This window comes from Aquarana catesbeiana, linkage group LG02 (genome assembly GCF_042186555.1).
Source record: "Aquarana catesbeiana isolate 2022-GZ linkage group LG02, ASM4218655v1, whole genome shotgun sequence".
Classification (NCBI taxonomy): Eukaryota; Metazoa; Chordata; class Amphibia; order Anura; family Ranidae; genus Aquarana; species Aquarana catesbeiana.
Genome location: NC_133325.1, coordinates 388,261,845 through 388,283,316, shown reverse-complemented (window position 1 = coordinate 388,283,316; position 21,472 = coordinate 388,261,845). Strand labels below are relative to the sequence as shown.

Sequence of the window (21,472 nt, the reverse complement as noted above, 5' to 3'; positions counted from 1 at the left end):
TGATCCAATGCCTAATACAAGTGATCTGAGAGGTTTTACGATACCGAGAAGTTTGTCAAGTCTAAACGTTATGGGAAAAAAAAGAAATTCTCAGGCGCAATCAGTTTTGAGCCTTGACATGTTTGGGGTCTTTACTCGATGCAAAAATGTATAACATACTAAAATAATACATACATACATACAGATATAGATTAAAAATTATATCAGAAAATACTTTTATAGAGCATATTGAAAAAATATACAGAGTACAACCGGCACCAATCAAAAGGATGGAAGCATTGACATAACTATACTGATACAGCCTAGTACAGTGCACCATAACCAGGTAAAACGATTCAAGGCTGCGGGAGGAATTGCGGAATTGGGAATTGAGGGCACGGCGGAGTTGGAGGTAACGGAAGAACATGTGACTAAGCACAAACATCTTTCAGAGCTTGAAACATTGGCTATGACCTGCGAGAGAAATATAACCCCCCTGAGCAATCCATATGGGGACACACACACACACACAGGGACTGTGACATCTTATAGATTTCAGCAAAAATTAGGCACTCTGCATGCACTAAACAATTTGTGCATTTCCTGAAAATCTGCTTTTAATAATCGGCTGTGTCAATATAGTGTGTCATAAAAATTGAGATAGAGGTCTAAACAGACCCCTGACATCTCCTTTGAGACAGGTAAAGGGACTGAGGACAGATTCACCAGTCTTTTCTCAGCAGCCTCAGCTTCACTGAAGATGAATGGACAGGAGACAGAGGCTCTTGTTCAGTCAAACCAAAGAATCGTAAACAGTGTTTACTAACCCTGTCCACTCATAACTGAGCATCGTAATCACTGAATGCATTTGGAAAACGCTCTCCATCCTGAGATCTGGGATAAGGGGGGGAACGATCGGTGTGGCAGTGGGTGCAGTTACAAGCACTGTCTGACAGCCACGGGAGGGAGAGGAGGAGAAGCGGCTGTCAGAAAAGCTATACAGAGAGATCGGTGCCTGTAACTGCCCCCACCGCACCGATTGTGAGGCTGCCCAGCCCTCTGCTACACTGAGGACCCCGGGTGTACTGGTCTCCTGCCAGGTATCGGGACAAGTACTCGTGCAAATGCTTGGTATCAGCATTGATACTAGTATCGGTGCAACCCTACCTTTGATATTAAATATCGGAATGAATACAATTTTCCCCCATCCTGCTCCTTCAAATTTTCTTGTCACTGGTAAACGAACGTCAAATGATTGTTCTTAAAATAGATTTCAAACAAAATTCTACTAGTGTATAAATATACATTCTATATACAGTACTCCCTTTCTCTGCTGTCAGAGCATGTTCTACCCTTAAAGTTCTAGTAAAGTCTTGCAAAAAAAAAAAAAACCCCCGCATACTAGCACATAGGAGAAACTTTCCTTGAAATGAAGCCCTCCACGGCGCGCTGTCTCAAATGCAGGTGCTTTCACCTTCACCCGGTCTTCCTGCCGGGTTCAGGGACTCCGGCCGCCTAACTAAATATCTCCCAACTAGGGTCCGTTTAGGCAATATTCATTTTATCTACAGGTAAGCTTACCTGTAGGTAAAAATCACAAGTTATAAATAAATAAGGAACCGCGCTACGTGCATAAATGTGAAGATGTGAAAAATAAATGAATCGTAAGTGACAAAGATTGAGTAAAATCCTGCTGCTAAACACTATAACCTCGATATAAGGCAAAGATCAAATATACAGCAATCAGTGTAGCGCTGGACATAAGAGTGTAACTGGTGATTAGAAATTGGTGCACAATCTGATAATGCTAGGGTGTAATGCCGAATAAACAATGTAAATACACCAAAAATAATCTAAAGCTTATATCTATACAATACATAGTGATATTCCTTTTAAATATGGGACCATGCCAGAAATAGGTATGTGTGAAAAGAATAATAAAAGTGAAAAATAAAATAAAAAGTTCAAAAAAGTGTCCCAAATAACAATGTGTAAAATCCAAAAGAGATCCGGAGGAAGATATATTGCAGGATTCGGGAATATTCGATCCACCTCCCGTGCAGCCCACCACCAAATGGTAAAGATGAAGGCTTACCAGAAAGCCTGCGACCGCCCTTACTCAGGGGGGTCAGAACAAGCTTAGTTGTGGAAATGTCCAGGGATGATGGAGCCTCCGAGTCCTCTCACTACATCGGGCAGGCAGCCCACAGCAACGGGAACCCCGAAGAAGAAGTTCACAAGAATTCCCTCAATGTTTCTTCTCGGAAAAGGTCAGATATAAATGAGCAAAGATATGAACATGACTGGATGTCCAGACCGACAGGTAATGGCTCAGTAGTGCAAACCACATGGGTCTCAGCCCAACCCAGAATCCAGAAGAAGATCAATGAATCCAGCATGGGTTGACTGCATGGACCCAGTGGAGTCCATGCAGTCAACCCATGCTGGATTCATTGATCTTCTTCTGGATTCTGGGTTGGGCTGAGACCCATGTGGTTTGCACTACTGAGCCATTACCTGTCGGTCTGGACATCCAGTCATGTTCATATCTTTGCTCATTTATATCTGACCTTTTCCGAGAAGAAACATTGAGGGAATTCTTGTGAACTTCTTCTTCGGGGTTCCCGTTGCTGTGGGCTGCCTGCCCGATGTAGTGAGAGAGGACTCGGAGGCTCCATCATCCCTGGACATTTCCACAACTAAGCTTGTTCTGACCCCCCTGAGTAAGGGCGGTCGCAGGCTTTCTGGTAAGCCTTCATCTTTACCATTTGGTGGTGGGCTGCACGGGAGGTGGATCGAATATTCCCGAATCCTGCAATATATCTTCCTCCGGATCTCTTTTGGATTTTACACATTGTTATTTGGGACACTTTTTTGAACTTTTTATTTTATTTTTCACTTTTATTTTTCTTTTCACACATACCTATTTCTGGCATGGTCCCATATTTAAAAGGAATATCACTATGTATTGTATAGATATAAGCTTTAGATGATTATTTTTGGTGTATTTACATTGTTTATTCGGCATTACACCCTAGCATTATCAGAGATTGTGCACCAATTTCTAAAAATCACAAGTTCACTACCACTTCAAAAGCATCTCAACCTCACATTCTCCATAAAGCCCCCAGCAACAGAGCATGTAGGCAGGAATATAGCAGAGGTTAAATTCAGCTTTGGGTGACCATCACATCCAGATGGCAGCACCAAGTTGCAGTCTCAGACCTTATGTCTACACCATGAGTCGCCAAACTTTCTAACAGAGGGCCAGTATACTTTCCTTCAGACTGGGGGGGGGGGGGGGACGACTGATGCCAGAGGGAGTAGAAAAAAGGTTCGTGTCATTGTGAAGAAATGGTGCCCCACTGTTGCTGGCACTGGGAGGAAGCAAGCAAAGGGCCGCAGTTTGATGACCACTGGTCTGCAGAATGGTGGCTTTCACAGGTAACTGCATATATAGAAAATACATTAAATGCAGTCTTATGGGAAGATTGTTGTTGAAATGAATCTGACCACAAGGTCTGTCAGCATCTAATATTTAAAGTAGAGTTCCACTCATTTTTAAAAATTAGCCACATTGTAATGTGCACCTATAGTGATGTAACGTTTGGCTGCTTATATGGTAAAATTCCTCAAGTACCTTTTTATTAATCTTCCCCACAACTTGGGGTTGCAGCCAGCTGGCTGCCTAGGCGACTACATCAGTCTGGCTCGTTGACTTCTGGGATATCCATGTCCTTAATCCAGGAAGTTGCGAGATCTCCTGGCCGCAACAAAGCATACCCGCAGTGTCATTACTGCGCAGGCGCAAGATCACAAGGTGCATGCTGGGTAGCTAGCTGCACGAAATCTAGGAAATGAAGTCAGGCCGGCTTCAGCTGCCCACAGCCTCCATGGCCACAACCCAGAATCAGAAAAAAGAAAATCTAGTAATTCTAACGTGAACATTGCCAGCCAATATCCAGTGCACTGATGGTGAATTACAACAATCTCAATGATGTGATTAGGATAATTTTGGCTAAGAGACTGGAACTCTGCTTTAAGTACTCTTCATTCCCCCACCACCCCCATTTGCCAGGACCATGAATCCCTAAGCAGATACCAGTCTGAGCTTTCAGAGGGCTCTCTCCCCACCCTTATGCGACACCAAGTGCTTTCACAGAAAAAGGAAAGCGCAAGTCACACGATCACCATATAGAGAACTGCAGAGTATATACCCACCCAGTAGTGAATAGATTTTCAGGACATGAATGGAAGCCAACCTAGTGTTTGTCCAAGTTTAGTGAATGCATGCCAAGTGATGTGCAAGTAAAGCACTTTGAGGTACTACACACAAGTCTTATTACTCCTCCAGGCAAAGCTTTAGTCTCCCCAGAAACCCAGTTTCATCTTTTTTCCAGTCATCATACAAAGTCAGCAACTATTTGCTAAAGTGAGATGCTGGCTCAAAAATGTAAATTTAGGTCTGTTCTTGGCCGTGTTCAAATTTCTGACACAGATTATCCTCCATGCCTCAGCCTCTCATCCTGTCACTTGATACACAATTCGCAACATTGCAGTCAGTGATTACTGCAGCAAAAAGACAGTGGAAATGCTCCCTCCTGCCTGCAGCAGGACACAATTCACCCAGACTCTTCCTTTGTGGCCTAAGCCTTGGTTAGAGCTCAAGAACTTTTTTTTTTTTTTTTAACATTAAAAACAACCTTTTGTAAAGTCAGTCACACCAAGATGTATATTGTGACATTGTTAGATAGGTTAACCTAGCTCCTACCCTTAAAAAAATAAAGCTGAACTCAAACCAAAAAAAGTTAAATACACAGGTAAAATATGTGGTAGCCGTTTTACCTGAAAGGATTTGCAACTTTATCCACCCAAACAGTACAGCCAAGTCAACTACCTCTTTTCTCTACTTCAGTATAGAAACACAGCCTTCTCATGTTCAGGGCTGTGTGCCGCTATGACTGCACTCCTGCATGGGAGTGAAGTCATCTTGCCCTGGCCAATCAGGATGGAGAAGCCGGGGAGAAGATGCCAGTGAGGGACCTCACAGGTGTTGGAGAAAAAGTATTGCTGAGTTTAGTTCCAGTTTAATTCTGACAGCTGGGACATTCCTTCTCATGTGGGACTACAAGTAGCTAATGTAAAGACAGTTGGCTTGCCTACATTATCTGAATTTAAAAACGCATTAATTAGAAAAAAACTTTTCTGCTTGCAAGAAAAAAAAAAAAAAAAAAAAAACGTATAAGGAATTTAGCTTTATGGGCTGTTATGTTATCTATTGGCTTTATTGCTGTTACGTTTGCTGGGTCTCCTCCCCATGCTGAGCATCTCTCAATGACTGACGTGAATATACTACTAGGTTCATTGCAAAAAGGTGTGAGACTTCAAAAGCAAGTTTCCTTATGCAACAAGGATTTAATATAAAAAGATTTAACATTAATACAAAAAGTTAAAATGTGACGATAAAACAATTGTTACCTGGTTTGGATGGATGCTTTGTGTAATCAAATACCAGGACATCAGAGGAGGGCGTTTTGGTTGCAATTATACAAGGGTTTTGAGGCATATACCTTGCCCGATTCACTTCACCTTCATGGTTAATTTTAATTTCAGTTTCAATCTTGCCACTAACAGAGCCAAAGCCGCCGAACTCTAAACAAAAAGAACATATTAGGGCATTACTTCCATTACTATATTTTACATGCTATACACCTGGCAATAAAGCATGGTTTCTTGAAATGTGTGGATTTTTAAATGTACAAGAAAAAATAGCATATCATAGTAGTACTACTACTACAAATATTAAAGCCTACCTCCTTTCTCACTGTCATAGTGAGATGCATCAAACTGTGCGTCATCATTGGGTATCTGCACACGCGCCACAACTAAGTGATTCTGTTCATCTGACGTGTGAGTGCCAAGTACCAACCAATGCAGAGCATAATCTTTGCCTTCAGGTCTACAGGATGAAGACAGATATACAAATTAAACCTACAAAGGGACTGGGACCAAAAGCCATCAGATTAGCAAAGCTAGTAATGGCCATTTAAAAATAAAGTTCCACAGAAATATGTAAAATATGAACTGGGAAAAAAAAAAAAGCAAGCTGTACACCACATAATGTAAAATGAGCTTTACCTGGTAACATCAGGAAGCCACTGAACAGTAAGACTTGGCCACTCTAGGGCATGTGTCATCACCAGGTCATACAGGAAAGGAGTGTTCTTTTTCCATATTTTATACTCCTCATTGATAACCCGTTCCTCTACAGTATCTTCAAACACTGACAAAAGAAGATAGTTTACCAAGTTTGTAGTTTAAAATTATCAAGCTCTATTTTGATGAAACATGCTTGGAAAAAAAAGTGTTAGGAGATCAGCAGGACTGAATACTAAAAATAAAACCAATTTTGAACCAGATACATTAAGCATATGTAACTAGTTTCTTAATGTTGCAGATTGTGTTTGAATGTGCAGCCGTGGCCAAAAGATGAAAAATTACAAATATAAAATGTTCAAAGTCTGTTGCTTCAGTGTTTTTAGATCCTTTTTGTCAGATGTTATGGTATACTGAAGTATAATTACAAGCATTTAATAAATGTAAGAAGGCTTTTGACAATTAAAGTGGATGTAAACCCAATGTCATCCTTTCTAAACTACTGCCATAGGGGTTATCTATAAGGATATAAATGCCTCCTGCATGTATCTTTACCTGTCAAATGTCTCCCCTCTGTCTGTTATGAGACCCAAAAAACTGCAGATTCTGTGGGTGGGTCTGTTGTCTGGAGCTCGGTGGGTGGAGTCGTGATGTCAGACTCCCCGCCCACCTCTACACTCCCCTTGTCAATATGCATTTTCTCCTGTGTATTTCTAACTGAACTTCTGCTATGATCTCTAACATCCAGTGAAAAGACAGGAAAGTAACCACATGACTTCAGCATGCCAAATCATGCTGAGGTGTGGAACAGCCAATCCTTGCAGAGCTGCTGAAGAAAGGAGTGGGGGAGGGAATTAAAAAATCATGCCTGTGTCTTAGGCTGTCACTCACAGCAAGGGGGAGTATTTGACAAAGTTTGTCAGTTTGTCAAGATTTCTCTCACTGAACAATAAAAGGGGATTGCTCAGAGATAGATTAACTGTGTGGAAAGACTGGGCTCAAATGATAGGAAATCTTACTCTACAGTAGGATATCAAAAAAAAAAAATTTAGGGTTTACATCCACTTTAAGTTTATGCAAAGAGTCAATATTTGCAGTGTTGACCCTCCTTTTTCAAAGACCTCTGCAATTAGCCCTGGCATGCGGTCAACTTCTGGGTACCATCCCGACTGATGGCAGTCCATTCTTGCATAATTAATGCTTGGAGTTCGTCAAAATGTGTGGGTTTTTGTTCACCCCCCTTTTGAGGTTTGAACACAAGTGCTCAATGGGATTGAAGTCTGGGGATTTTCCTGGCCATGGACACAATTTCGATGTTTTGTTCCCCAAGGCACTTAGTTATCACTTTTGCCTCATGGCAAGGTGCTTCATCATCATTCCTCAAACTATTCTTGGATGGTTGGGAGAAGTTGCTCTCGGAGGAGGTTTTTGTACCATTCTTTATTCATAGCTGTGTTCTTGGCCAAAATTGTGAGCCCACTCCCTTGACTGAGAAGCAACCCCACACGTGAATGGTCTCAGGATGCTTTACTGTTGGCACAACACAGGACTGATGGTAGCACTCACTTTCTTCACCGGACAAGGTTTGTTCCAAATGCCTCAATCGGAAAGGGGATGCATCAGAGAAAATGACTTTACCCCAGTCCTAAGCAGTCCAATCCCTATACCTTTTGCAGAATATCAATCTGTCCTTGATGTATTTCCTGGAGAGAAGCGGCTTCTTTGCTGCCCTTCTTGATACCAGGTCACACTCCCTGCTGACATTCCTGAGTAATTCCTAAGTTAATTTTCATGGCACAGAGACTTTGCAATTAATTGCAATTCATCTAAACACTCTTCATAACATTCTGGAGTATATGCAAATTACCATCATAAAAACTGAGGCAGCAGACTGTGAAAATTAAGATTTGTTTTCAAAACTTTTGGCCACAGTGTTCCTAATATTGTACATGCATCTGAGATATACCAACAGTCACATAAAAAAAAAAAAAAAAAAAAAAAAAAAAACAAAAACACCACACGCAACAAATTTATGTGGTGGCATGAAAAGTGGGCTTTAACATACAGCTACCAAACACATGCATCCAAGACACTGAGGATTTGTGTTGAGTGCATACACTGACAGCTCTTAGGCACAACTTCTGATTGGGAGCCAGAGGGATAGACTCCTGATCAAGTGACTGCTGTGAAATCCAATCACAACTGTCACTTAATCAGGGTGCTGCTCCACCTCCCAGCACTAAAATCCACTTAGAGACTTAGAGGACAACTTTACTTTTGTAAAGTAGTCCTTTAAATACAGCCCCCTGAGTGTAGCCAGCATAGTTTAACCACTTGCCGACCGCCTCACGCATATATATGTGAGCAGAGCGGCACGGGCAGGCAAAATCACGTACCTGGTACGTGATTGCCTTCCCGCGGGCGGGGGGTCCGATCGGACCCCCCCCGGTGCCATCGGCGGTCGGCGTTTGGCTGGGAGAGTTGAGAGACGAGGGGGAGACCATCCGATCGTGGCCCCCCCCTCGCGATCGCTCCCAGCCAATAAGAAACATCCCCTGCCTCTGTATAGTACACAGAGGCAGAGGATGTGATGTCATCTCTCCTCGGCTGGCCAGTTTCCGTTCCAGCACCGAGGAGAGAAGACATGTAAGTGCACCAACACACACACACACAACACAGTAGAACATGCCAGGCACACTAAACACCCCCGATCGCCCCCCGATCCCCCCCCGATCACCCCCCCCGTCACAAACTGACAGCAAGCAGGTTTTTTTGTTTTGTTTTGTTTTTTTCCTGATTACTGCATGGTGTCAGTTTGTGACAGTTAGCAGTGGTAGGACAGTTAGTATTAGCCCCCTGTAGGTCTAGGGTACCCCCCTAACCCCCCCTAATAAAGTTTTAACCCCTTGATCACCCCCTGTCACCAGTGTCGCTAAGCGATCATTTTTCTGATCGCTGTATTAGTGTCGCTGGTGACGCTAGTTAGGAACGTAAATATTTAGGTTCGCTGTCAGCGTTTTATAGCGACAGGGACCCCCATATACTACCTAATAAATGTTTTAACCCCTTGATTGCCCCCTAGTTAACCCTTTCACCACTGATCACCGTATAACTGTTACGGGTGACGCTGGTTAGTTCGTTTATTTTTTTTAGTGTCAGGGCACCCGCCGTTTATTACCGAATAAAGGTTTAGCCCCCTGATCGCCCGGCGGTGATATGCGTCGCCCCAGGCAGCGTCAGATTAGCGCCAGTACCGCGAACACCTACGCACGCACCGTACACGCACCGTACACCTCCCTTAGTGGTATAGTATCTGAACACATCAATATCTGATCCGATCAGATCTATACTAGCGTCCCCAGCAGTTTAGGGTTCCCAAAAACGCAGTGTTAGCGGGATCAGCCCAGATACCTGCTAGCACCTGCGTTTTGCCCCTCCGCCCAGCCCACCCAAGTGCAGTATCGATCGATCACTGTCACTTACAAAACACTAAACGCATAACTGCAGCGTTCGCAGAGTCAGGCCTGATCCCTGCGATCGCTAACAGTTTTTTTGGTAGCATTTTGGTGAACTGGCAAGCACCAGCCCCAAGCAGCGTCAGATTAGCGCCAGTACCACTAACACCCACGCACGCACCGTACACCTCCCTTAGTGGTATAGTATCTGATCGGATCAATATCTGATCCGATCAGATCTATACTAGCGTCCCCAGCAGTTTAGGGTTCCCAAAAACGCAGTGTTAGTGGGATCAGCCCAGATACCTGCTAGCACCTGCGTTTTGCCCCTCCGCCCGGCCCAGCCCAGCCCACCCAAGTGCAGTATCGATCGCTCACTGTCACTTTTTTTTGTAGCGTTTTGGTGAACTGGCAAGCGCCAGCGGCCTAGTACACCCCAGTCGTAGTCATACCAGCACTGCAGTAACACTTGGTGACGTGGCGAGTCCCATAAGTGCAGTTCAAGCTGGTGAGGTGACAAGCACAAGTAGTGTCCCGCTGCCACCAAAAAGACAAACACAGGCCCGTCGTGCCCATAATGCCCTTCCTGCTGCATTCGCCAATCCTAATTGGGAACCCACCACTTCTGCAGCGCCCGTATTTCCCCCATTCACATCCCCAACCAAATGCAGTCGGCTGCATGAGAGGCATTTATATGTCCTCCCGAGTACCCCTACCCAACGAACCCCCCCAAAAAAGATGTGTCTGCAGCAAGCGCGGATATAGGCGTGACACCCGCTATTATTGTCCCTCCTGTCCTGATAATCCTGGTCTTTGCATTGGTGAATGTTTTGAACGCTACCATTCACTAGTTGAGTATTAGCGTAGGGTACAGCATTGCACAGACTAGGACACACTTTCACAGGGTCTCCCAAGATGCCATCGCATTTTGAGAGACCCGAACCTGGAACCGGTTACAGTTATAAAAGTTACAAAAAAAAAGTGTAAAAAAAAAAAAAAAAAAAAAAAACAAACAAAAATAAAAAAAAATAGTTGTCGTTTTATTGTTCTCTCTCTCTCTATTCTCTCTCTGGTGTTCTGCTCTTTTTTACTGTATTCTATTCTGCAATGTTTTATTGTTATTATGTTTTATCATGTTTGCTTTTCAGGTATGCAATTTTTTATACTTTACCGTTTACTGTGCTTTATTGTTAACCATTTTTTTGTCTTCAGGTACGCCATTCACGACTTTGAGTGGTTATACCAGAATGATGCCTGCAGGTTTAGGTATCATCTTGGTATCATTCTTTTCAGCCAGCGGTCGGCTTTCATGTAAAAGCAATCCTAGTGGCTAATTAGCCTCTAGACTGCTTTTACAAGCAGTGGGAGGGAATGCCCCCCCCCACCGTCTTCCGTGTTTTTCTCTGGCTCTCCTGTCTCAACAGGGAACCTGAGAATGCAGCCGGTGATTCAGCCAGCTGACCATAGAGCTGATCAGAGACCAGAGTGGCTCCAAACATCTCTATGGCCTAAGAAACCGGAAGCTACGAGCATTTTAGGACTTAGATTTCGCCGGATGTAAACAGCGGCATTGGGAAATTGGGAAAGCATTTTATCACACCGATCTTGGTGTGGTCAGATGCTTTGAGGGCAGAGGAGAAATCTAGGGTCTAATAGACCCCAATTTTTTCAAAAAAGAGTACCTGTCACTACCTATTGCTATCATAGGGGATATTTACATTCCCTGAGATCATAAAAATGATTTAAAAAAAATATGAAAGGAACAGTTTAAAAATAAGATAAAAAAGCAAAAAAATAATAAAGAAAAAAAAAAAAAAAGCACCCCTGTCCCCCCTGCTCTCGCGCTAAGGCGAACGCAAGCGTCGGTCTGGCGTCAAATGTAAACAGCAATTGCACCATGCATGTGAGGTATCACCGCGAAGGTCAGATCGAGGGCAGTAATTTTAGCAGTAGACCTCCTCTGTAAATCTAAAGTGGTAACCTGTAAAGGCTTTTAAAAATGTATTAATTTTGTTGCCACTGCACGTTTTTGCGCAATTGTAAAGCATGTCATGTTTGGTATCCATGTACTCGGCCTAAGATCATCTTTTTTATTTCATCAAATATTTGGGCAATATAGTGTGTTTTAGTGCATTAAAATTTAAAAAAAAGTGTGTTTTTTCCACAAAAAATGCGTTTGAAAAATCGCTGCGCAATTACTGTGTGAAAAAAAAAAAATGAAACACCCACCATTTTAATCTGTAGGGCATTTGCTTTAAAATAATATATAATGTTTGGGGGTTCAAAGTAATTTTCTTGCAAAAAAAAATAATTTTTTCATGTAATCAAAAAGTGTCAGAAAGGGCTTTGTCTTCAAGTGGTTAGAAGAGTGGGTGATGTGTGACATAAGCTTCTAAATGTTGTGCATAAAATGCCAGGACAGTTCAAACCCCCCCAAATGACCCCATTTTGGAAAGTAGACACCCCAAGCTATTTGCTGAGAGGCATGTCGAGTCCATGGAATATTTTATATTGTGACACAAGTTGCGGGAAAGAGACAAATTTTTTTTTTTTTTTGCACAAAGTTGTCACTAAATGTTATATTGCTCAAACACGCCATGGGGATTTGTGAAATTACACCCCAAAATAAATTGTTGCTTCTCCTGAGTACGGGGATACCACATGTGTGGGACTTTTTGGGAGCCTAGCCGCATACGGGACCCCGAAAACCAAGAACCGCCTTCAGGCTTTCTAAGGCCGTAAATTTTTGATTTCACTCTTCACTGCCTATCAGTTTCGGAGGCCATGGAAAGCCCAGGTGGCACAAAACCCCCCCAAATGACCCCATTTTGGAAAGTAGACACCCCAAGCTATTTGCTGAGAGGTATAGTGAGTATTTTGCAGACCTCACTTTTTGTCACAAGGTTTTGAAAATAGAAAAAAAAAAAATTTTTTTTCTGGTCTTTCTTCATTTTCAAAAACAAATGAGCTGCAAAATACTCACCATGCCTCTCAGCAAATAGCTTGGGGTGTCTACTTTCCAAAATGGGGTCATTTGGGGGGGGGTTGTGCCATCTTGGCATTTTATGGCCTTCAAAACTGTGATAGGTAGTGAGGAGTGAAATCAAAAATGTATGCCCTTAGAAATCCTGAAGGTGGTGCTGGGTTTTCGGGGCCCCGTACGCAGCTAGGCTCCCAAAAAGTGCCACACATGTGGTATCCCCGTACTCAGGAGAAGCAGCTGAATGTATTTTGGGGTGCAATTCCACATAGCCCATGGCCTATGTGAGCAATATATCATTTAGTGACAACTTTTTGTAAATTTTTTTTTTTTTTGTCATTATTTAATCACTTGGGACAAAAAAAATAAATATTCAATGGGTTCAACATGCCTCTCAGCAATTTCCTTGGGGTGTCTACTTTCCAAAATGGGGTCATTTGGGGGGGGTTTGTACTGCCCTGCCATTTTAGCACCTCAAGAAATGACATAGGCAGTCATAAACTAAAAGCTGTGTAAATTCCAGAAAATGTACCCTAGTTTGTAGACGCTATAACTTTTGCGCAAACCAATAAATATACGCTTATTGACATTTTTTTTACCAAAGACATGTGGCCGAATACATTTTGGCCTAAATGTATGACTAAAATTTAGTTTATTGGATTTTTTTTATAACAAAAAGTAGAAAATATCATTTTTTTTTCAAAATTTTCAGTCTTTTTCCGTTTATAGCGCAAAAAATAAAAACGGCAGAGGTGATCAAATACCATCAAAAGAAAGCTCTATTTGTGGGAAGAAAAGGACGCAAATTTCGTTTGGGTAGAGCATTGCATGACCGCGCAATTAGCAGTTAAAGCGACGCAGTGCCGAATTGTAAAAAGTGCTCTGGTCAGGAAGGGGGTAAATCCTTCCGGGGCTGAAGTGGTTAAACACTTACTATACTCACTCCAAGGTTCTTCATTGTGCTGCCTTGCTGGGCACAGCAGTCTTTGCATCCAAAACATCATGGCCAGGTCCTGTGCACACAAGCCATGGGCCCCAATAATGTCTAGGCACAGTGCAGCAGAGACATTGGTGGTCTATGGGAACCCTCGGGTAACCCCAACCCAAAAGACACGTCTAAATGGCAATTGGGAAACAGGCGTCACTGCATACTCCAGAGGAAGAAATATTTCTAGGGCCATTATGTAGAGTAAACTCCAAGGGCCTGCACAGTACCAGGCATTGGTGCTATATAGTGCCTTTCATTCGGAATTGTACCCCAACTCTCCTTGCCAAGGAATATGCATTAATAAAAGCTGTGGATGACCAGGATAAATACTACCGCCCACACCTGTCCTTCCACCACTGCGCCCTGAATATTGAACCTATTATGAGCTGCCACTTAAAAAGAGAAAATAAAATCTGAAAAACACCCTATAGATGAGTAGTGGCGCTATTCCCCTGATGGTGAGATCACTCTATTTTTAATGAGTGAGTTGCATGTGCTCAAACTGATCCTAGAGGATCCTAAAACACACAAAAATATATATAAGTGAATGATATAGATACATATAGTGCAATCAAGCATTCCTGTAAAAAATGTGTAAATGTGAAATCAATCCCCTGGTGCGATATGACATCACACTTAGGAGACTAAGTAAACTTAAATACTGAATATATAAAGTGAAAAATATTAAATGATGCACTTCGTGATAATTCCATTGGATGACATGGTGATCAAAGTTAAACTGCCTAGATGACTAGGCTGCAACATATAATAATATAAAACAGTTCTTGAAGCGAAAAGCCAGATGAAGCCAGATGTTAGTGAATAGTCCACATATATTTGTGCAATTGTGCCAAAAAAAAGAGAAGACGTTTCCAAAGAGTGAGTGTCTCTTTCACAATGCTGTGCCGAACTGTCCACCACACCTCAGTGACATGAATCCACTCCCTTACGAATGGCAAACTCACCAGCTGTTGAGGCCTTACACTCTCGTGTTTGGCCGGACAAGGCTTTAACCCACTAACATGGGGGGGGTTACCATGTGAGCATAGAAATCCACTGCTCAGTGCACTGGACACCGTTTAGCAGCCACTGCTCCAACTTGTGTACCGCCTCCCACTTCCTCTCAGCCAATGGGTACAGAGGATGTGGTGTCGACGATGACAGCTTGTATGGCATCAGGGTTCAGCCAATTACCGCCAAGAGGGCGGGTCACCAACCACAAACATTCCAAGAGAATAGAATGTGGATTGGCGACATGACTTATGTCCCCACGTTCTCATTGGATGTGCAGTCTAGGGTACAGAGGGGCAGGCTCCAAGTCCGTTTCATGCCTCGTTTTGACACAGGGTAGAAAAAGGCAGGAACAGCAACAAAGTCTGAGATGCTCAGTCTAAAAAGCTTGGGCCTATTTTTTGACCCAGTACAGGCTTGGCACCAAGCGTGAGCAATTCCTATTGCTTGATGTCCCCGTAGTTCCAGGCAGCTGATATCGATTGAACGTTATCGTTTTTTTCAGTGCCGATACACCACCGAAATTTTGGCGATAGTGTGTACATTTTTTTTTTTACTGTTATTGCTGTCACAAGGAATGTAAACATTCCTTGTGACAGTAATAGGCAGTGACAGGTATTCGTAATGGAGGGATTGGGGGTCTATAAGACCCCAAACTCCTCCTCTGCACTTGAAAGTATTTAAAAATGTCAAGATCAGCGTTTTTGACTACTTCATTTTTTTTTTTAAACTGGCGCCTTTAACCACTTGCTTACTGGGCATTTAAACCCCCCCTCCTGCCCAGAACTATTTTCAGCGCCATCACTCTTTGAATTACAATTGCGCGGTCACGCAACACTGAACCCAAATAAAAACCATTTTTTTCACACAAAGCTTTCTTTTGATGGTATTTAATCACCACTGGGGCTTTTATTTTTTGCTAAACAAAAAAAAAAAAAAAAAAAAAACAAAACGAAAAAAAAATAAATCATGTTTCATAGTTTGTTATAAAATTTTGCAAACAGGTCATTTTTCTCCTTCATTGATATGCGCTGATGGGGCAGCGGCTACTCTCGTTTGGGACCGATGTCCCTCTGACAGCCGCCGGCAATCATTTTCTTTCTCCTCACGCTACATGCGCGAGGAGGAAAATTAGCCAATTACCGGCTCCGTTTACATCACATGATCAGCTGTTATTGGCTCACAGCTGATCACGTGGTAAGGGGTCAGGATCGAGGTCTGAGACTCAATGATCACAGAGCACGCTTTAGACATCCTCCCGGAAAAGTAGATCAGCGCTGTAGCTGTAATTTGGCTATAGCACGGATATGAAGCGGTTAAGATGCCAGTAATCCGGGAAGTGATGTCATGACATCGCTTTCGTGTTACTAGATCCGAGACGGTCGGCTTTATTGTAAAAACTGATGTGGCTCAGCAGCTGCTCGGCTATTAGCAGCGGGAGGGGATGTCCCCGTCTCTCCCCCCCCCCCTCCCAAGCCCCTTTCCGCCGCTCGCCCGGGTTCTCCCGTCACACCGGCTGGCCGAAGACCCGAACAAAGCCGATGCTTAGTTCAGGTCTTCGGCCAACCGATGGGACGGGAGAGCCCAGGCAAGCGGCAGAAAGGGGGTGGTGACATCCCCTCCCGCTTCTAATAGCCGAGCCGCATCAGTTATTACAATAAAGCCGACCGTCCACTCTAAATAACGGTACCAGGGTGATGCCTGCAGCTGCAAGCATCACCCCAGTAAAACCCCTTGAAGCAATATCGGTAACATTGGGTACATTAATGATACTTAAAAAAAAAAAAATGGATATTGGCCTCACCGATAATCGGTCGAGCCCTATATTTAACCACTTCAAAACTGGGCACTTTCACCCCCTTCCTGCCCAGGCCAATTTTCAGCGCTGTCGCACTTTGAATGACAATTTTGCGGTCATGCAACGCTGTACCCAAACAAAATTTTTATCTTTTGAGCCAGATAGTTTTCTTTTGGTGGTATTTAAATCACCACTGGGTTTATTTTTTGCAAACGAAAAAAAGGCTGGAAATGTACAAAAAAAAAAAAAAGTTTTGGTTATAAGATTTTGTAATAAAGTAATTTTTCTCCTTGACCAATGGGCACGGATGAGGCAGCACTAATATGCAGCATCAATGGGCATTACAAATGGGGAAAACCTCCCCTGTGAGGAAGGCCACTTATCGACTCTCCTCATGTGCTGTTAGTGTGAGGAGATGAAAGCCGATAACCTGCATTTCCCCATTTACACTGTCATTACACAGCTGATTACATAGTAAAGACCCTACATCATAGGCTCCGAGGGACAACGCACCATGGTTTGCCATCATACAAACGCCCCGTTCTGAAGGAAATCCTCAAGGGCTTAACGCTCATTCTACAAGTGCTTCTTGGCCAGAAAAGGCTGGCACTACCCCGGAGCAGATATGCAAAGCAGTGACCTGGTCTAGTTTCTCCAGGTATGTCCTGTACCATCGTCTAAACTTGATATAAAGCCAGGATCATGCATTTGGAAGATTGGGGGAAAACCGGGAGTTAAACTTACCAGTAACAGTTTCCAGTAGTTTTTCAGGACAGCACATTCCCACCCTACAGGATAATTTTTTTGGCTTGCTGTGCTGTTTTTCAGATCTGTCCTTCAGTTCTCGTAACTAACCATGTTGCTGAAGGATCGCCTTTTAAGATCTGAGGGCAATGAGTTTCCTGTGTCATTGGAAAGAAATCTGTTTCTCAAGGACTTTTTTTTTTTTTTAAACAAACCGGTTATACTTACCTGCTCTGTGCAATGGTATTGCTAGAGTGGCCCCAACCAGTGCTTCCGGCTGCTCTTCTGCGTACAACCCCATAGGAAGCTGTTTCCTATGGTGGTAAACTTACAGGCTCACTCCCAAGCCAGGCTATGTGCATCTACTGACATGCACAGCACAACTCACCCACAGCATTTGATTGTCAGCAGCAGGAGCCAATGGCTCTCACTGCTGTCTGAGCCTATGAGAAGCAGAAATACTGCAGACCAGCACAGCGCTGATTTGAGACTGTCCCATTCACACCAAAACAGTCTTTATCGCAGCGCACCACACCAAAATGCATAGTAACGTACAGCATTGCGCTGCTTTACATGGTCATTAAGGAAGTGTACGTTTTAGACAAAACAAAAAAGCCATGTGATATGCTGAATAGCACACCCCACTGCCCCCTACTACAGCCAGAAACAGAAAGCTGCTCTGGCAGCTCTGCATTTCCATGTGATTCTGTGCAGCCCAGTTCCTAACAGGGGGCTGGGGACCTCTGATATAAAACAGATAGTGCAGTCTAAATTAGAGCTGCACAATTAATCGTTAAAAAATCGTGATCTCGATTCACCTCCCCTGACGATCTCTCCTGCTGAGTTTGCAGATTCTTTCATATAAACAAGTGGAGAGATTATCTGCTCACTCAGCTGTCAGAAGAAAACATCCAGGCAGTCTGCCAAGTTTAGAACTTGAAACATTGTATCTAACTTCCTTCTTAGATCAAAGGGATAGAACTTCTCTGTGTAAATAACCTGGGCTATCTGCCAAGTTTTAAACAAAGTGTAAATGCAGGAAGTTTAACCACTTAAAGTCAATCTTTTTCTGACACTTCTTAAGTTAAAATCAATATTTTTTGCTGAAAAAATTACTTGGAACCCCCAAACATTAGAGATAGAATATATATATATATATACACACACACATACTTTTTTTAGCAGAGACCCCAGGGAATAAAATGGCAATTGCTGCAATATTTTATGTCACACTGTATTTGCCCAGCGGTCTTTCAAATGCATTTTTTTGGGAAAAAATACAATAAATTAAAAAAAAAAAAAAAAATCGAAACAGTAACGTTAGCACAATTTTTTTGTTTTACTGTGAAAGATGTTACGCCACAAGAATCGTGAGAATCGTGATCTAGCCTCAAAGCAAAAAAATCATGATTCTCATTTTAGCCAGAATCGTGCAGCTCTAATACAAATGCATACCATTACACAGTTTAAAACCACCAAAATAGTGATTAAACTCAGTGATAAAACAATGAAAAAAAGATTTGGCCAAGTTGCAGCGCTGACATGTGTTTTTTACTTTTGTTTTAGTTGCTATAGCGCAGAGTTCTTTTATTTATACACATACTGTCAACTGTCATACCCTTCACACCCCACTGCTGAATATATCCCTCCCGACTCCTTTCCTGCTGCACATAATACCCCATTATACCCTCTGCACTACTCCCCTGCACATACTGCCAGTTATACTTCACACCCCGCTCCTGCACACTTACACTCCCCCCCCCTCCCCAAATGCCCTATTCTCATGCACATATGTCTCATCAGCATTATGTGTTATAGCCCCAACCTTCCCCATTATGCAAACTAGAAAAAAAAAGTGCCCATTGCAGAACAATCAGGACAGTTCTTTATGCAACTATACCATAGGTGCACAGACCTTTTCCTGGCCAGGATAATGGAAATCAGAAATACGACATCCAAAGATCTGACAAAAAAAAAAAATTGGGCTACACCCCCACAAGCTGGAGTTGTCAAAATGTAAATATCAAGCGTATAATTATAAAAATATAGTAGCCATCCACATACAAGGCATCTTATATGCAGAAATGTGTGTATGGATGTATGAAAAAAAAAAAAAAAAAAAAAATTTATAATATATATATATATATATATATATATATATATATATATATATATATATATATATATATATACACACACACACGTATACATATACACACACAATTTTGCAGGCATAATAAGAATAGCTATTGCCAGAATAACCATAGTCTCTTGCACAATGAAGCCAATTTTTTTTTTTTTTGTAGATTGGTCTGAACTATTACCTGGTAAATAGATTCTGGACAGGAGGCGGCCTGTACATCTTCCTATTAAAGATAAAATGCTAGCCAACATTTCTTCATTTGGAATAGAGCAAAGGTGGGGTGCAACCCTGTCAGATTTAGAGTCTGAGTTGATGGGCTTTTGTTCTCTCCAGACAGGTTTGTGTTTTCAAACTAGTCTATAGGAATGTAAAACCTTGAAGATAGTTTTTGGTAAAACACACCTGTCAGTGAACTTTGAGAAAAGTCTGAGGCGTCTCTAACTGATAACATTGACCCAGGCCCTTATAACCAGTCTCTGTGCCCATCAGGGATATTCACTGTCTTGTTTGACTACTGTCCCCAGGACACATCGTGAAGTTTACATTTTTTACAATCACTGGAACAGAAATAGTGAAGCTTCCCGATAAGAACAACCCTACTGTGGTGACAACTGTCACTTTTCTTCTGCTAGAGACTTTAGAGATGCGAATTCTCTCTCCTGCTGGATCATCAAAAAGTGAGGGGAAATTCCCCTCAGGTGGGGGACAAAGGAGGGAATAAAACCCATTAGGTTAGCCCTTCACCGCTCCATCCAAACATCACCAAAGACTGATCAAAATTCAGCAGGGACCAGACAAGTTTTGGATTTGTGATCACTGTCGTTCAAAAGTTGATCTATCGTTTGAACAAAGCCATTGGAGCAGAGGTGGCAGTGCCCATCTGTGTATTCTGACAACAGGAGAGTCCTGCTGTCAGAATACAATAGAAGTTGGGAATTCTCCCTGCTGTGCATCTCTAACGTGTGGATGGGGGAATCGGTTACATTTTTTTTCAGGCTATATATAAAAAAAAAAATAAACCACCACACACAAACTGTACCACATAAGGCCAGCATAAGAACAAAAAAAAAAAAAAAAAGTCACCAAGGATCTACATTAATAAGAGCAGCAACAAATGCCATGCTCCCCAGCCACCCTGGACCCCTCAGACACGAAGGCGGGGCTATGCACTGTTGTAAATGGATGTATAGATGACAAAGGAAGGCATAGTACTGCAGGAAAGGGCTAGCACTTACATTACTGTACTAGGCCGCCAGGGAGGCGCTAGAGCCCCCCCCCCCCCCCCACACACACACACACACACACACACACACACACACACACACACTACAATACATACAATGTTAGGGCAGAGCAATGAATGGTGCCGGTTAGAGGGATGCCAAGCAGCACAATAGACTAGTCCCAGCACAGACACACATCCATCTCCAAGCACCAACACTCACTCAGGACAAAAAGAAAAGGCAGAGCGCTGCCCAGTCCCCTCAGAACCCGGGCCGGCCAGGCCTCTCTTACTTTCTTTATTCGCTATTACTCCCGCCTCTTCTGAACCCACAGGAGCCGTGCAGAGCCCCGCTCGCCGGTCACCTGTGCTGCTTCCCGCGCTCAGGGCGACACACAATCCGCGCTGACGCAGCCGAAAGAGCCCCCGCCAAAGTTCCAGCTACTTGTAACAGGAGCACGCTGTCTCTTCCTCGGCCCCACCCCCCGGTACGTACCATGCGTGTACCATGGGGGCCGAATGGCCAATCAGGAGCAGGACGACAGGCCGGGAGACGTAGGACAAACGTAAGCGGCCATGTTTAAAACTGGCAAAAGTCTTCGTTACGTGAGTCTACGTTAAGAATGGCGCGGTACCCTGGAGTGATGGAGGATGCTGGGTATAATCATCTACATCTAATGTAAAACAAGCGTGCAGAAAAGCTCCCAACTGTCCCTGATTTGGAGCAATGTCCCTCTGTCCCTCTTTCTCCCTCATTTTGGACTGATCCATATAAATGTATATAAAATGCACTTTTTATCTTTCAAAAATAAACCTTTCATCCAATTTCTAAATTGCTACATTTGTACATTTTAAAAGCCAATATAAAGGAATAGGAGTGGTAAAAAAAAAGGCCTTGTGCATTTAATCAACCTTTTTTTGTGTTTTTCTCCTTTAAGGGGGTGTGGCAGGGGGCATGTCCTATTCCTCCATACGTTTGTTAGTAGGTGTCCTTCA

At 42.9% G+C, this 21,472-nt stretch overlaps 1 protein-coding gene across 1 annotated transcript in view; it reads right to left on the bottom strand.

Annotated features, from left to right (window-relative positions):
- RBBP7 (RB binding protein 7, chromatin remodeling factor) overlaps positions 1-20,998 on the bottom strand; it is a 44,356-nt gene extending 23,358 nt beyond the window's left edge. Inside the window, exons 1-4 of the mRNA XM_073615189.1 lie at positions 20,770-20,998; positions 6,118-6,262; positions 5,793-5,938; positions 5,458-5,631 (exon numbers count right to left, since the gene is read on the bottom strand). Coding sequence (XP_073471290.1) covers positions 5,458-5,631; positions 5,793-5,938; positions 6,118-6,262; position 20,770 — 466 coding nt within the window. The 5' untranslated portion in view covers positions 20,771-20,998. The remainder of the gene's footprint in view (positions 1-5,457; positions 5,632-5,792; positions 5,939-6,117; positions 6,263-20,769) is intronic.
- Between the last annotated feature and the right edge of the window lie 474 nt (positions 20,999-21,472).